The sequence below is a fragment of the Anomaloglossus baeobatrachus genome, chromosome 1 (genome assembly GCF_048569485.1).
Source record: "Anomaloglossus baeobatrachus isolate aAnoBae1 chromosome 1, aAnoBae1.hap1, whole genome shotgun sequence".
Lineage (NCBI taxonomy): Eukaryota > Metazoa > Chordata > Amphibia > Anura > Aromobatidae > Anomaloglossus > Anomaloglossus baeobatrachus.
Window position 1 is genome coordinate 695806778 of NC_134353.1, and position 17847 is coordinate 695824624.

Genomic DNA, 17847 nt, shown 5'->3' on the forward strand with positions numbered 1-17847 from the left:
ACTTGGAAAGGAACCTCCTATATACCCTGTACCTGAGTCTTCAATATCCTGTTGGAGGATGCTGGCCCTTTAAGAGAGGGTCAAAGACCGCTCGCGCACCCTAACGCGCATGCGCGAGGCCTGGGTGCCAGAAGCCAGAGCAGGAAGCGGTGCACAGGAGGCAGGAGTGCCGGGCTGGCTCAGCGTCGCCGACGGGCGCCGGGAGCGGGAACCGGGTCGCCTGGAGGACGCAGGTGAGGGAGTGTGGCGCCCCAGGACCTGGTCGCCACAACAGCATTGCCCTCCCAAAGGGTTAATGCTGAGCCTGGAGGTAATGGGGAGGTCCATTGGCCAGCAAGTTTAACACCCAACGCAGTTCTCCCTCCGGCTAGCAGGGGGAGCTCTGAACCTGGAATTCCAGGGAGCTTCCTCAAGTCTAGCCTGAGAGAGGAAGTAGTGTTCAGTCTGTAGAGAGCAGTAGAAGTGAACAGACGCCGAGTGAGCTGTCCTGTGGATCTGGGGCCTAGAGCTAGAGTAGCTTGGCCCAGAGAAGCAGGAGTAGCTGAGAGGCAGCGGAGAGACTCGGACATCGGAGTCTGTGGCCACCAGGGCTTAAACATATTCCTGGTAGCCGAATCCGAAGGGCAGGAGAGCTGCAAGCACCTGGCCCAAAAACATCCCAAAGGTACAGTTGCAGCATCAAGGCCCGGTGTGGACTCCAGCAGAGAAGCACCAGAGAGAGGGCCTGCGCAGCCTGCTACAGAGGGAAAGGGACGTACCATCAGTCCCAGCAGCAAAGAGGGCCACTGCTGGATTCAGAGAAGCAGGGTCCTATGATAACAAAGAAAAGTACAGGAGTAGGCCTCATACTCAGCTGGCCAGAAAGATCACCCCAAGTACTTCCAGGCCGACCGGATCCCCATCACCACCTGTAACGGTCTCCCAGGACTGGACTGTTTCCAAAGTAAAAGAGGAGAAGGTAAAGAGACTGTTGTTTGTGCCTGGTTCTTTCATTGCCTGTCGGCCCTGCACCGTGTTATCCACACAACACCATAGACTTTCACGAGCACCAACAGTGCCCCGGACATTGCTCCACCTGTGGGGAGCAGTACCATCATTGCTGCCACTTCATCATCCCGGAGGCCTCACACAGCAGCGGCGGCTTCATAGCCGCATGCCACAGGTGGCGTCACGAACACAAACTTTAATTCATAAGCCACATATTGAACTGACACCCACCAGGGCCACGGAGCTGGGCCCTGCCACCACTGACTACCACCGGACTAGTCCGGCCCGGCACCGGGTGTCCCATAGCCCTGGGGGTGGGCGAGTCAGGAGCATGAAGGCTGTGGAGCGGGGGACCGGGGAGCGTGGCACGGGAGCGGGGAAGCGTAGCCGGGGAGCGTGGCACGGGAGCCGGGGAGCGTGGCACGGGAGCTGGGGAGCGTGACACCAGTACAACCAAAGTCAGTAACACACCCTGATAAAAGCCCAAATAAAAGAGATCTCAGAGAGTCGCAAGATGCAATACATAGAGGACTTGAAGAGTGAATTAGAGAACTCCCAGAAACTTACCATCTACCGGTCACTACAGAGGGACTACACTCTGGCCCCATATTTGGAAAGGTTACGCCACCCCAAAGACAGGCAGACCCTGAGCTTGTACAGACTGAGTGCCCACAGCCTAGAGGTGGAAACAGGGCGGCACCGACAGACATACAAGCCGCGGGAGAACAGACTGTGCCAGCACTGCCAGCAGGGGGCTCTGGAGGACGAGGCACACTTCCTGCTGCACTGCGACAAATACTCAGCGGTGAGGGCCTCCCACTTCCAGAAACTTACCACTCATACCCCGGACTTTCCATCCATGGACGAGGAGATGAAACTCTGCATCCTACTGGGGGAAAAGGAATCAATGGTGGAGATCGCCGCCCAATATGTCACCACATGTCATAAGCTGAGGGGAACATAAGGCCCCTAAATGGACTTTCAGAGCCCAAATTGTGCCCCCAACTCCCCATAACCCTGATCCCCTCCCACCCTACTTACTGTATTTCTCTTGCTTTGGCAACACTAATTGTATTTTGGTCCTGCCAATAAAGCATATTTGAATTTGAGAAGAGAGAGAGAGGGAAAAAGAGAAAAAGAGAGACTGAGAAAAAGAAAGAGAGAGAAAAATAGAGAGAGAAAGAGAGAAAAAGAGAGGAGAGAGAGAGGGAAAAAGAGAGACTGAAAAAAAGAGAGAGAGAGAAATAGAGAAAAAGAGCGAGGAGAGAGAGAGGGTGAGAAAGAGAGAGAGAAAGAGAGAGAAAGAAAGAGAGGGAGAGAGAGAAGAGAGAGAGGAGAGAGCAATGCAGCCTCATTCCGTGAACTGCTCCGATTTTAGAGGTGTGTCCCGCGGCTCACAGCTGATGTCCGGCTCCTCCCCTCAGTGCATAATTAAATTAAATTATAATTATAAATAAATATTAATTATAATTTAAATTAAATTCTTTACCGGGACGGCCGGAATTTGAATTTGTGAACCAATGCTTCTCAGGCGAGAGCTCTAACCATTGAGCCACTGGCTCTAATGAGAAACATGGGCAGATTTGGCAATCTTTAGCTCTATACTGCAGTGGAGAATCTAGAAGCAGATTGTTCAGCTGCAAGGATGGATGGATGGATGGGCGGGCGGATGGATGGGCGGGCGGATGGATGGGCAGGCGGATGGATGAATGGGCGGGCGGATGGATTGATGGATGGGCGGGCGGATGGATTGATGGATGGGCGGGCGGATGGATTGATGGATGGGCGGGCGGATGGATTGATGGATGGGCGGGCGGATGGATTGATGGATGGACGGGCGGATGGATTGATGGATGGACGGGCGGATGGATTGATGGATGGATGGGCGGATGGATGGACGGATGGGCGGGCAAACACCGGCAGTACCGCACTCATCACCGCAGGCACTACAACCACCATCATCACCACAGACACTACAACCCCCATCAACCTCCCCTCAAGGCATAATTAAATTAAATTATAATTATAAATAAATAATAATTGTAATTTAAAATAAATTAATTTTTTTACCGGGACAGCTTGGACTTTAACTCATAAACGAATGCTTCTTAGGTGAGCGCTCTAACCATTGAGCCACTGGCTCTCATGAGAAACACAGGCAGATTTGGTAATCTTGATGTCTGCATTGCAGACTGAAGTCTCCAGTGACAGCGCGATTCACTTCAGGTGCTACGTGGAGAGGACACAGCGATCGTGTTCTACGGTGCTCCCTGTGATCTTCATGTAGCAGAGCTGACAGTGTCATGTGGATTACTTCGGACCTGGATTGTTGGTTGGGGATTAATAAAGAGGTAAATTAGTTTTTTTTGTCTTTTATTCCAAATAAAGGATTTTTCGTTGTGTGTGTTTCTTTACTTTCACTTACAGGTTAATCATGGAAGGTATCTCGGGGAGACGCCTGCCATAATTAACTAATTATTACCCCGATTGCCACCGCACCAGGGCAATTCGGGATGAGCTGGGTAGAGTCCCGGGACTGCCGCATCTAATGGATGCAGCAATTCCGGGTGGCTGCTGTGTGATATTGTTAGGGTGGTGGGCTCCCCATAATGTGGTACTCTCCATCCTGACAATACCAGCCTCCAGCCGTGTGGCTTTATCCAGGCTGGTATCAAATATGGGGGGAACCGCATTTTTTTTTTCTTCATTATTTACTTATTTATTTTACTGCAGGATATAGACCCGCACGCCGGCGCCTGTGATTGGTTGCAGTGAGACAGCTGTCACTCATCGTGGGGTCGTGTCTAACTGCAACCAATCATGGGCGCCGGTGGGCGGGGAAAGCACGGAATAACTAATTGAATAATGAAGCGGTAGCCATATTCAAATGAGGAAATGCCGCTGGAGATTTGTGACAGCCGTGCAGCGAGGTGCCCGTGATCGGTGAGTAGGAAAGAGAGAGGGATTATACTGGGGACGTAGGACGCATGCAGATAGCAACGTGCGCACATTGCCTTACTGTGAAAAGCCACGTTTGTGGTGATCGAACCGTTCTCGAACGTAACTCGAACTGCCAAACTTTTAGCAAATCGTTCGAGTTCGTCGAACGACTCGAACATCCCCCAAAATCACTCGAACATGAAATTGGCGAACCTCGAACATCGCTCATCTCTAGTGCTGACACATCAGAGTATCACAGATGCACAGCGGGAGAATGATGAGAAAGGGACTGTTCTACTCCTCTCATCATTCCTTTCAACTGTATTGGCATCTGTGATGCCGATGTAACGGGGCGCCGGGGGTGCCTCGGGGCTTGTAGTCGTGGCCCCAGTTTCTATCAGGCTAACCCCCGGCTCCGCCGTCACTATTGGAACGGGAGGTGGCTTGGTGGGGCAGAGTGTGGTGGTGCAGATGCCGCCGTCAGTTGTACAAAGAATCTGCAGACGTAGATCAATTGAACCAGCAGGCAAGTTTATTGTACACTTCTCCATCGTAGAGGCAAAACACATCAGATGACTTCACACTTTTGCTAGGGAAAAACCTGTTCCGGACGTCTCCTCTAGTGGGAATGTGCCCGGCTACTCCACTTCACCTGGCTCCCACTCCGGCTAACACAGACTGGACCCACACCAATACTGCTTCACACTTGAGGATACTCCTTCTCTTCTTTTCTCTCGCTTTCCTGTTCACCCAGCTCCCACACTCTGCCCCTCTCTGCTTCTCTCCCGTCCCGGACTCGACTGCCTCTGACCAAAAACTTTTTCCTTAACAACTCTTTTCCTCCCTCCCCTTTCTGCTGCCGGCTCCTCCTGTACAGTTTCTATGGGGACAGCCGTCCCACCCGGCCACTAGGGGAAACCCACTAAAACAGTGCAATAACAATAAAACATTTTTATTCAATAACATCAGCATTCAGGGGAAAACTGCACCTCCTTGTAAGGGGTCTGCCCACCCCCTACACCGATATAAATGAAAGTGTGATCCTCGTCAGGGGGCCCGCGGGAGGGGGGGGGGTCGATGCCAGCGCTGGCATCGAGCCTTATAGCGGTGAAGTGGCCTTCCTCTATTGGTGGTATGCCCCTGGTGGAGGCTACAGGGAGATCATCAAAAAATCCACTCCAATCTAGACAGCTCACTAGTCAATCATCTAAAATGGAGTTGCTAAAATGAGGTTCTCAAAAAGCAACTACAATCCAATATTGTAGATTGTGACGACTCTGCTGCGCTTTGTTACGCTTCTCCCTGTAAGGCTCTGCCCAATCTTCAGAAAAACATCCATTCTTGTCACTTCAGCTCCGACCTGTCTATAGTGGAGGCTATGATGAGATCCTCAAAAAATCCACTCAGATACAATGTGTATATTATGAGCATTTTCGGCTGCGCTCTGTTACGTTTTTTGGTCTGAGGCTCCTCCCACTCTTCGAAAAAATGCATTGCAGTCACCTCAGTACCAAATGTACATAATGTAGTGGCTAAAATGAGGTCCTCAAAAAATCCACTCTGATATAGACGGCTCACTACTGAAGCAGCTAGAACGGAGTGGCTAAAATGAGGTCCTCAAAAAATCCACTACGACACAATGTGGATATTATGAGGACTTTCAGCTGCGCACTGTTACGGTTTTTGCTTTGAGGCTCCTCCCACTCTTCGAAAAAATCCATTGCAGTCACCTCAGTACCAAATGTACATAATGTAGTGGCTAAAATGAGGTCCTCAAAAAATCCACTACGACACAATGTGGATATTATGAGGACTTTCAGCTGCGCACTGTTACGGTTTTTGCTTTGAGGCTCCTCCCACTCTTCGAAAAAATCCATTGCAGTCACCTCAGTACCAAATGTACATAATGTAGTGGCTAAAATGAGGTCCTCAAAAAATCCACTGTGATATAGACGGCTCACTATTGAAGCAGCTAGAACGGAGTGGCTAAAATGAGGTCCTCAAAAAATCCACTACGGCACAATGTGGATATTATGAGGACTTTCAGCTGCGCTCTGTTACGGTTTTTGCTTTGAGGCTCCTCCCACTCTTTGAAAAAATCCATTACAGTCACCTCAGTACCAAATGTACATAATGTAGTGGCTAAAATGAGGTCCTCAAAAAATCCACTCTGATATAGACGGCTCACTACTGAAGCAGCTAGAACGGAGTGGCTTTTTTGAGGTCCTCAAAAAATCCACTACGACACAATGTGGATATTATGAGGACTTTCAGCTGCGCACTGTTACGCTTTTTGCTTTGAGGCTCCTCCCACTCTTCGAAAAAATCCATTTCAGTCACCTCAGTACCAAATGTACATAATGTAGCGGCTAAAATGAGGTCCTCAAAAAATCCACTCTGATATAGACGGCTCACTACTGAAGCAGCTAGAACGGAGTGGCTTTTTTGAGGTCCTCAAAAAATCCACTACGACACAATGTGGATATTATGAGGACTTTCAGCTGCGCTCTGTTACGGTTTTTTGCTTTGAGGCTCCTCCCACTCTTCGAAAAAATCCATTCAAGTCACCTCAGTACCAAATGTACATAATGTAGTGGCTAAAATGAGGTCCTCAAAAAATCCACTCTGATATAGACGGCTCACTATTGAAACAGCTAGAACGGAGTGGCTAAAATGAGGTCCTCAAAAAATCCACTACGACACAATGTGTGAAATTATAAGCACTTTCTCGGCTGCGCTCTGTTACGTTTTTCGCCGTGAGGCTCCTCCCACTCTTCGAAAAAATCCATTGCAGTCACCTCAGTACCAAATGTACATAATGTAGTGGCTAAAATGAGGTCCTCAAAAAATCCACTCTGATATAGACGGCTCACTACTGAAGCAGCTAGAACGGAGTGGCTTTTTTGAGGTCCTCAAAAAATCCACTACGACACAATGTGGATATTATGAGGACTTTCAGCTGCGCACTGTTACGCTTTTTGCTTTGAGGCTCCTCCCACTCTTCGAAAAAATCCATTCCAGTCACCTCAGTACCAAATGTACATAATGTAGTGGCTAAAATGAGGTCCTCAAAAAATCCACTCTGATATAGACGGCTCACTACTGGAGCAGCTAGAACGGAGTGGCTTTTTTGAGGTCCTCAAAAAATCCACTACGACACAATGTGGATATTAGGAGGACTTTCAGCTGCGCACTGTTACGCTTTTTGCTTTGAGGCTCCTCCCACTCTTCGAAAAAATCCATTGCAGTCACCTCAGTACCAAATGTACATAATGTAGTGGCTAAAATGAGGTCCTCAAAAAATCCACTCTGATATAGACGGCTCACTACTGAAGCAGCTAGAACGGAGTGGCTAAAATGAGGTCCTCAAAAAATCCACTACGACACAATGTGGATATTATGAGGACTTTCAGCTGCGCACTGTTACGCTTTTTGCTTTGAGGCTCCTCCCACTCTTCGAAAAAATCCATTGCAGTCACCTCAGTACCAAATGTACATAATGTAGTGGCTAAAATGAGGTCCTCAAAAAATCCACTCTGATATAGACGGCTCACTACTGAAGCAGCTAGAACGGAGTGGCTTTTTTGAGGTCCTCAAAAAATCCACTACGACACAATGTGGATATTATGAGGACTTTCAGCTGCGCACTGTTACGCTTTTTGCTTTGAGGCTCCTCCCACTCTTCGAAAAAATACATTGCAGTAACCTCAGTACCAAATGTACATAATGTAGTGGCTAAAATGAGGTCCTCAAAAAATCCACGACACAATGTGTGAAATTATAAGCACTTTCTCGGCTGTGCTCTGTTACGTTTTTCGCCGTGAGGCTCCTCCCACTCTTCAAAAAACTGAATTTCAGTCACCTCAGTACCAAATGTACATAATGAAGGCTACAGAGAGATCCTCAAAAAATCCACTCTGATCCAATATGGTAAGTTATGAAGACTGTCAGCTGCGCGGTTCCGTTTTTCCTTGTGAGGCTCCGCCCACTCTTTTAATGTCAGTCCTGCGGCCACGACTCGTGGAAATACGGTAAAATTAAAATTCCAGCAAAACTGAATAATCAGCGCTGTGTGGAATTATTTATATTGTAAAAAATAATAATAAAATGTAAGTTATAATAATAATGAAAATAAAAATTTGCCCTTTGGAAAAAAATAATAAATATAACAGTTTATCTAATAAATAAAAACATGAAATCATTCCAATTATAAATCTGATTCCAGCCCCTGCTGTAGAAACTGAACTGTGTTGTATGGAGAAAAGATCACAGAGATCATCAAAAAATCAACTCTGATCTAGCCACCTCACTGGTGAAGCAGCTAGAACGGAGTGGATAAAACGAGGTGACCAAAAACATGTGACTGCAGCGAGGCCTCAAGAAATCAACTCTGATCTAGACACTTCAGCAGTGAACCGGCTAGATCAGAGTGGAAAAAATGAGGACCACAAAAAACCCACTCTGATCTAGACACTTCAGTAGTGAGCCGGCTAGATCAGAGTGGAAAAAATGAGGCCTCAAAAAATCAACTCCGATATAGCCGGCTCACTACTGAAGCAGCTAGATCAGAGTTGATTTTTTGAGGACCACAAAAAATCAACTCTGATCTAGACGCAACCCTACGCCTTATGTCACGGAACCTAAACCCGGAAGCGCGACACACTTCCGCCTCCCACAACCGGACCAACCGGTTTCTACGCGTCAGACAAACCATGTCCGGGTGTCTCCGCCCTAGTGCCCAGTGTTCACTGGAGATTGGTTCATTACTCTATTTATCACTTCGCGCACGTACTTCTACTCCTTTTCTCAGCCAATCACATTGTTCTCCCGGCCGGTGCCAGTAGGAAGCCCCCGGGATTGGCTGACAGAAGAGCTGAGCAAGTTCGGGTGACTCTTTGGTGAGAGTGAATGAAATGTGCGGGCTGCCAGCAGCGGCCAAGTGCGGGGCGGCCGAGGGGGCTCGGTAAGGGGAAGCCGTGTCATCAGGACAGAGCCCGGCCGGAATTCGGGTCCCTGTGTGCTCCACTGCCGGGTGCTGGCCTCCGCCGATACGGACATGCCTGGTGTAGCCGTCCGGGGCCCAGTGGCCGCTCTGCTGGTCGCTGTACTCGCCGTGCTGGCGGTAGTAGAAGCCGGCCTGGGTGACAAGGTGATTTGGGCTGTCAATGCTGGGGGCGAGGCCCATGTGGACGTGCACGGCATCCACTACCGGAAGGACCCGCTGGAGGGCAGAGTGGGCAGAGGTGAGTGCATGGGCTACAGCTGGAGAGGGTCATTGCCCCAGGGAAGCAGGTGGCAGTCCTGTGCACTGTGCTGAGTGGAGCTGGCTGCCTGTACACAGGGAGCGCGGGGGACTATGGTCATACTGGGCAGATCCAGGACTTGGCACGTGCCAGCTGTGACGGCACTGGAGGGTATAGGCCAGTCCCTGTCAGAGATGTGGCCAGTATATGACATTGCCCTCTGGCCCCGAAGCCATGCCAGTAATGTCACCTGCCCATGTCTGATCTCCAGAGCTGCACTGGAGGGTATAGGTCAGTCCATGTCAGAGATGTGGCCAGTATATGACATTGCCCTCTGGCCCCGAAGCCATGCCAGTAATGTCACCTGCCCATGTCTGATCTCCAGAGCTGCACTGGAAGGTATAGGTCAGTCCATGTCAGAGATGTGGCCAGTACATGATATTGCCCTCTGGCCCTGAAGCCATACGAGGAATGTCACCTGCCCATGTCTGATCTCCCGGAGACTGGAGTATTGGGTATAGGTCAGTCCCTGTGAGAGATGTGACCAGTACATGACATTGCCCTCTGGCCCTGGAGCCATACCAGGGATTGCACCTATGTCTGACCTCCAGGAGCTGCTGGTGTATGATCAGCCCTATACAGCCATGCTTGTTTCTGGTACTAGCTTACAACACTTGGACATGTGATGAGTGTGGTGCTCGGTATCTCGGCCATGTGTTGTGTGCGTTTGTGACTGTTAGTTCCCCTTTCGGTAGGCTGCAGCAGTGTTCCTGTATATTTGCATTGTCACAGGTCCGGTTGTCATGCGATCTGTAGACTCTTACAGGGCCTCATGATCTATATGGCAGCGATCAGTAACCATTTCATGACTTTTTATCAATTCAGAAATTGCCTATGATATATGTTTTGCTGGCCATCAATGAATTCCACCCCCCCCCCTCCTTTTTACAATCAGCGTCGGACTATGGATTGAAGCTGCCGATTCTGCGCTCCGTCCCAGAGGATCAGATCCTGTATCAGACAGAGCGATATAATGAAGATAACTTTGGGTATGACATTTCTATCAGAGAAGAAGGAGAATACGTCCTAGTGCTGAAGTTTGCCGAGGTGTACTTTGCGCAGTCACAGCAGAAGGTAAGGGTGTCATGTTCCCTGCAGTCCCCTCCCATCCGAGAAGTGATGGCTCGTGTCCCATGAGATTTTAGCAGATGGCATGTGGCCTGTGCAGGTGAGTGACACTGACGGCTCATGTTTCTGGTCTTTGCTTTCCTCAGGTGTTTGATGTACGTGTAAATGGACATAATGTAGTGAAAGATCTAGATATATTTGACCGTGTAGGACACAGCACAGCGCATGATGAGATCATTCCCGTCGTCATCAAGAAGGGAAAACTCACGATCCAAGGGGAAGTGTCCACATTTACAGGGAAGCTCTACGTGGAGTTTGTAAAGGTAACCTGTCTCACTTCTAGGTATTTGGCTGCATTCAGGGTTTTTGTGTGTGTGTGTGTGTGTGTGTGTGTGTGTGTGTGTGTGTGTGTGTGTGTGTGGTTCTCCATAAATGCAGTCTGGCTACAACATGTGAACATACACTAGTCTTAGCCAGGATCACATGACTGTATTTGCAGTCCGAGTGCTATCTGTGAAGAAAATTGCCAACACTTGACTGGAGTACGGGTGACACTCGCCTATTCAAGTATGGGTACAAAAAAAGTAAAAAAAAAAAAAAGAAACCAAAACAACAAACGGATTGTACACAGATGACGGGTCAGAAAGAAATCGTCCCACTCTTCTGGAGGAAAATCCATACAGTCATGTGACCCTAGCCTTTCCGTCATCAGTAAAGTGACTGACATGTTTTGGGCTATGCAGCGTGTGCATAATTGGATCGTGTTGTAGCCATTTGCCTTTTTGACCACTGTGCCCAGTTATTTCATTGCAGCGTGGTTCCATGGCCATAAAGACTGTATAATGTCAGGAAAAAAAGTTGTGTGTTTACAATGATTACCAAATTCTTAACTTTCTCTCCTCAGGGATATTACGATAATCCCAAAGTGTGCGCTCTATACCTTATGAAAGGAACAGTAGACGGTAAGTCACCGGGACAACATGAACACCGTTCTCTGACTTATAGAATTGAAGATATATCTTTTTGCAGAAGACTTTTCAGTCTGTCCATAGTTGTCAGGTTGCTGTAGTTTTGTAATTGTCACTGTACATGGAGTGCAATGCAGGACAGTAATTAGGGTTTCAACATAAACATTTTACAAGAACTACCGCAGTGTGATAAGAGGAACGGTCCGAGCTGACCCTGTGCCAACTCAACGGTGAGCACAGAGGCCCCAATTCATCAGTGATTCTGCTAGACTTTTTGTATGTTTGGCTTTTAACACTGATTTGTGTTGAATTAGTTGGGGCAGTAGTGGAGCCACAGTTCGTTCATTTCATGACCAGCTCCAGCTTTCTTTTTTGAGAGACTTAAGATTTCTGGTGAGGAGAATGGAGACTCGCTGCTCTTCAGACACACCTGATCATTAAGAGACGTCCTCTCATAATGAATCCAGAGCATCTTATTTCAACACACAGGGCCAGATTTCTCAAGACCTATCTGTTTATTAGGATTTAAGGGCTTAACGCAAGATGCAATGGGGTTGTAGTTTGAGAGATATAATATATAATGTATATATTTCTCAAATTACAAACACCCTAAGACCTCCTTCACACATCCGTGTCTCCGGTACATGTGGCGTCTGTTTTCACATGTGCCAGAGACACACATATAGACCCATTAAAATCAATGTGTCTGCTCACACTTCCATGGACTGTTTCCGTGTGGAGCACACGCGTGTCTTTATGCTCTACACGGCGACATGTCCGTTTTCTGCCGGCAGCATGGGTGGCACACGGACCGCACACTGATGTAATTGGTGTGCCACGTACCGGAGAAAACACAGGTCTTATAAAAATAAAGAATTTTTATGCCTATCTCCGGCGCTGCTACTTCCGGGCCTGCTCTTTGCATAGTTACTGTACTCAGTGCGGACCCAAAAGTAACAGCAGCACTGGAAACCACAGACAGGTAAATAAAGCAGCTCATGCTATCTGGATGTCACATGGATAGCAAAGGGACAGCACATGCTGCATACACCCCTTCACCACAGACCGTGCAAAACATTCAGGTTTTGCATTGATGTGTAAAGGAAGCCTAAGGCTATGTGCCCACGGGACTCTATACCCGCGGATTTTGCCGCGGAAAACCTGCAGATTTATCTAGATTTTCTAGATAAAACCGCAGGCTTTAGCAAGTACAGACACTCCCCATGTTATCATATGGGACATGGGGAGTGTGCTGTGTCCATGCTGCGGAATGTGCGGCTGCGGGACATGCTGCGGCTGTTGACACCCCCCCCCCCCCTCCCTGAATGCCGCGATTAATAGCGAATGCAGAAATAGGAGGCTGGGAGAGGGAGCTCCCTCTCCATTTGATCGGGATCCCCAATAACATAACTGGGGCTGATCGTTGCAATAGCAACCTGAGGTCAAAGTATGACTTGTGGGTTTGCTGGCTACAGTGACCTTTTAGACCATGCCAAGAGCATGGTCTAATACGTGTTCTAGAAGTCACACTGACCGCTTTAATGAATTGCCATGCTCCTGCTTAGCAACACATTTGCAATCGGACTAATAAAAGTTAATGTCTAATGATGAGCGAGTTTTGAAATACTCGGATTCGCGATACTTGTCACGAGTACAGTCTAATACTCGCATATTCATTCCGAATAGCATGTGCAATGCAAGTCAATGGGGAATACTCACAATGTAACGAGTAACCTGAATTCCGCACTATTCGCTACTTGCACGAATAGTGCGGCATTCGGGTTACTCATTACATTGTGAGTTTTTCCCCATTGATTTGCATTGCACACACTATTCGTACGGAATACACTAGTATTATAGTATTATACCGTACTAGTTACGAGTATCGCGAATCCGAGTATTTCGAAACTCGCTCGTCAATAGACATTAACTTTTATAGTCCGATTGCTGATATGTGCTGCAAAGCACGAGCATGGGAATATTGTTGGGAATTTTGATCACCACTGCTTTGGTAAATAAAAGCAAGAAATGGCCAATCACATCGTTTCCCAAACCCAGTTACCCATCTGGAACGGTTTTTCTTGGATTTATAGGGTAAAACAGGGCGGACAACATAAAAAAAGTGGGCAAAATCTTATTTTCGGAATGTATTTCTTCACTTTTTTGTTTTAGGAGAAAAGAAAAAAAAAAAGATAAATGTGACCTAATCTTTGATCATGTAAATTAGTGTTATTGTGTTTTTTGTCTTCTCTTTTTTTTTTTTTTTTTTAGATGTTCCAAAGCTAGAGCCTCATCCTGGTCTAGAAAAAAAAGAGGAGGATGAGGAAGATGAAGAGGAGGAAAGTCCTAGTACAAGGAAGAACACCAAGAAAAGTGTGCAGTCTGGTCCTCGCACTCCTAACCCGTATGCCTCAGACAACAGCAGCCTCATGTTTCCAATACTGGTGGCCTTTGGAGTGTTTATCCCTACACTCTTCTGCTTGTGCCGGCTATAGAAGGCTGGATGCCAATTGTTTTACTTTGTTTCTGTTTTGCTTTTGTTTTGGTTTTTCTTTTTTTCCCTGGTAATTTTTCAGAATCTCTTGACAATGAAGCAGAACATCTCCTATAAAGGAGATAAGTGGCCCTGTACAAGCAGCAGATCATTGCCTGACATTTTCATGTTTACATGTTAAATGGATCCGGAGCCACAGCCAATAAAATATCCGAACTAGAACGCTTGTGCTCCTAAATGGTTTTAGACATCTATTACATGGGCTAAGGAGAACTGGAGTAGAATGCAAGTGCTGCTAAATGACTATTCTCACCTGGAGGAGCTATGGAACTATGGACACAAAGCCTAGAGTTTTGCATGGAGATTTCCAGGGTACCATTTCTGCAGACTTTAAATATTTTTATGTCCGACAAGACAATGGGTTCCAGCTCTCAAAATTCTTCAACTCCTGCCAAATCTATGTGCGTGTGCTGTGTGTGTTAGCAGGAGATCAATCGTTCACTTCAGCTTCATCCGCGTACTCTGTTGCGACATCTCCGTGGTGGTGACTATGCGCTATGTCTGTCTGCTATGCATACAATGGGGAATATTTGATTTATAAGCTTATTGTTTTAGTGTATGTTTTTATTTTTTTGTGATATACCATGAAGTGACTCACTAATATCTGCCTTTAGCCCCACTGTCCTGCAAATTTTAGGAGGTTGTAACTCCTTGGTGTGCAAAATTTTTACATGTTTCTCCAAATGCTGTTGATTATGGGCACTGCCGACCTCCTAGAGACTATCCTTAATTAAAGGAATGAAGCTTCATTCACACCACTGTATATTTTAAGCCTAGAACAGAATAGAAACCTGTCAGCGGAAAGCAGGGTAATGGTTTTACTGACCATATTCGATTTGTGGGTTTTAGCATAACATTCTCCCATATACAACTAGTGCATCAGTGTGAATGAAGCCTAATGGGAAATGTCTGTCTCACCATAGTCAGAAGCTCTTCATTGGCAGATAGCATTTAAAGGGGTTGTCCACTACTAGAACGACCCTTTCTGATTTCAACATGTTTTCCCCGGGTAAAGTAATAGACTACTCTCCTCCCGCACCGGGATTGCAGGGGGGGGGGGGGACGATTCACATGGGGCTGCGATGTCAAACGATCCCGTGTCCAATCTGTTGGCTTCTTTCTCCCTGCCTTCGGACCAAACTATTTAATCACCAGGAAGTAAAGGGTGCTTTACATGCTGCGACACCGCTAGCGATCTCGTTAGCGATGTGAGATGCCAGATCGCAGATAAGATTTGCCGAGATCGCACATAGGTCATTTTTGTAGCGCCAGTCACATGTGCGATCTCGGCAAATCGTATGTGCGATCTGGCGTGTTACATCGCTAGCGATGTCGCAGCGTGTAAAGCACCCTTTAGTGCAATGGCGGTTGATTTGTTCGCTTGGTCTGAAGGCGGGGAGGACTGAACCAGTGCTGATTGGGCATGGGGTTGGTGTGACGTCACAAACCCATGTGACCCCCACCCCCCCCCCCCCCCACCCCCGGGCACCGCTGGAATCGTGCCGGAATGGGCTGTGAGAATAGTCTGTTATTTTACTTAAGACAAACATGTTGAATTAGAAGTGGTTGTCCTAGTAGTGGACAACCCCTTTAAATGTGATGAGCGTCTGCCGAACTCTGTAGCGTGTTTGGCTGACTAATGTAAACAGGGGTGTCTCGATTCTTCCCTGATATCAGGGAGTAAAAAAAATAGTCTGGTATGCTGGATATAAAAATGCCCAATCCTTTTCTCTCAGTGAAGAGAAGTTGCCATTACAGCTGTCGGCCAGCGGTTACTCCCCTCTCTATATTGGTAATACATGCGTGGCTGAGTGGGGGAATCGGCACGAATAGCTGTTGGACAGTTATGTGCAAGGCCACCTCTAGTAATGGATCCAAGCGGTACAGTGTCACACTTTTTAGTTTACATGGCTAAGGATTGTTCCCACCCATTTATTTTTTTGGTGCCTTTGTTTTTTTGCCTTTTTGTTAATTGGAAATTCAGATATAGCATTTGGATGTGCTAATGTTTGAGATTCTGTGATTTAGGGTGGTACTTTTTTTGTGTTTGCATTTTCAATTTTGAGAAGATGACATATCGGCCAGTAGGTCATAGAGGCCATGGATGCTTGATGGACAGCAATTCAAAGAACCTTGACTTCAGTGTAATTCTTCTCTGGTGCTGTTGACGGCCAGGATTATCTTCTCCCTTCTGTCTTTTACCTATTACTTGAGTTGAATTGCTTTGCCTGCACAATGTTCCCACGTTCTGTTAGTACCAGTAAAGAAGACTTACGGGTGGCGATTTCATAGTTTTTCCATCCTATCTAAAATGGTTACATACTACCTGTTGTCTTGTGGCCTCAGGAACAAATGAAAGAATTCTTTATACGAAGGATGACCCATTAGCAGTTGTAGGCTCTATCCCGGACGTCGGCTGTGTAATTCTGCTTTCTATTCACTTATGTGACACTTTTATAGATCACCTGATTCTGAAGTACAGGAAATCTGTCCTAATTATTGCTTGGTGCAACCTTTGATTTCAGGTACAATAATAATTTCATGCTTTGTGAAGTTTTGGTACTTGTGTTTTGTTATTTTTTCTTACACTTGAATTTTATTATGGTACTGTGTGCGCTCAGATAATATTGGAGACGGAAAGCCTTCATTTCTGACAGGTGTTTTCTGCAGGGTATTGGAGCTGTAGTTATTTTGGAGCCTGTGTCTGAGATGTAAATCTTTAGAGCTCTATTTGTACCTGGCAAATACTGCGGTACTGTCTCTAGTCTTCAGAATTTTTAATTTTAATTTTATTTTTATTTTTTTATTCCATTTCCCTTTTCTTTAGGATTGTGGATGTGGCTTTTTTTTCCTTATGGTTTGTATGCAAATTCAAAATATATTGCAGCCTTATTCTGCCATTTACACAGTTGAATTTCGTGTAGCTCCAGATAAGCCATTCCTTAATTTGGACTTTGCTTAGATTTTCATATTTGGCTATATGAATTGATTGAAGCTCTCTACGATCACTTGCTGATGGTGAGATTAATTTGTCATCCACTTGATCAATAGTGACTCAGTCCATTTAATTTTGGCTTATCGGACATGTGCCCTGTTCTGGGGCCATACCTACTGTGACACTAAACCACACAATGTACTATTAAGAAGCCTATGGTGTATGACTTTGTTTTTTACATTGGCTTGGTTTTTGCATCGATCATCTATGGTAAGTGTCTAAAGTTAACTATACATGATATATTTTTAATAGCTTAGTTTTTATGCATTATTAATGAACAGTATATTTTTCCAATTTGCATCTCTGCCTTGCTTTTTGCTTTGCTTTCATGCCTTGAGAGTGAGTGTCCCTATGGAGTATTCCCCACGCGCTCCAGAACCAGTAGGAGATGCTGCAGAAATTGTTCAACTGCCAACCCACCTTCTTTCTTTTTTCTTTTTATTTTTTTTGGGTTTTGTTTTATTGATCTGGAAATCTGGAATTACAACCAGTTTATAAACAAAATAAAGTTTATATTATACTTTTCTGTGTTTTGCTGACTATCTGTATAATAATTGAATAGTGACGCCAACAGTCTGCTCAACCCTTTGTCGGAGATGTGTTCTTACAGCAAGGAAAAAAAACTTTTATAAAACAGCTGTGTGCTCTCCTTAGGTTTTTCAGGATTTTAATGAATGAATCATAAAAAAACAAAACATTGAAAATTTTGAAAAAAAAAATGTATGTATGTATTATAATATAATATTTTTTTTTTCCCCTGTTTAATTTCTCATTATCAGGGCTGTGGAGTCTGAGTCGGAGCTCAATTTGGTGGAGTCGGTATAAAATGCACTGACTCCGAGTCCTAAAATATATAATATAAAGTGCAATGCAGAATGTGCTGAATATTTTACTAAATAATAACATTTAGTATATTGCTTATATTTAAGTGAAAAATGTATTGTAGTACAATGTGAACATTAGACATTTAATTATTTTTATGATACAATAATCAATATATTTGGATAGAACATAAAATATACTTATTAGAAT

The 17847-nt window shown here is 45.9% G+C and overlaps 1 protein-coding gene across 1 annotated transcript; it reads left to right on the forward strand.

Annotated features, from left to right (window-relative positions):
- The first annotated feature begins 8769 nt into the window (after nt 1–8769).
- On the forward strand, nt 8770–17341 carry MLEC (malectin). Its single transcript, XM_075320609.1, has 5 exons — nt 8770–9170; nt 10126–10304; nt 10445–10621; nt 11203–11260; nt 13538–17341. The coding sequence occupies exons 1-5, from the start codon at nt 8984–8986 to the stop codon at nt 13759–13761; spliced, it is 825 nt and encodes a 274-aa protein (XP_075176724.1). The 5' UTR covers nt 8770–8983; the 3' UTR covers nt 13762–17341.
- The last annotated feature ends 506 nt before the right edge of the window (nt 17342–17847 follow it).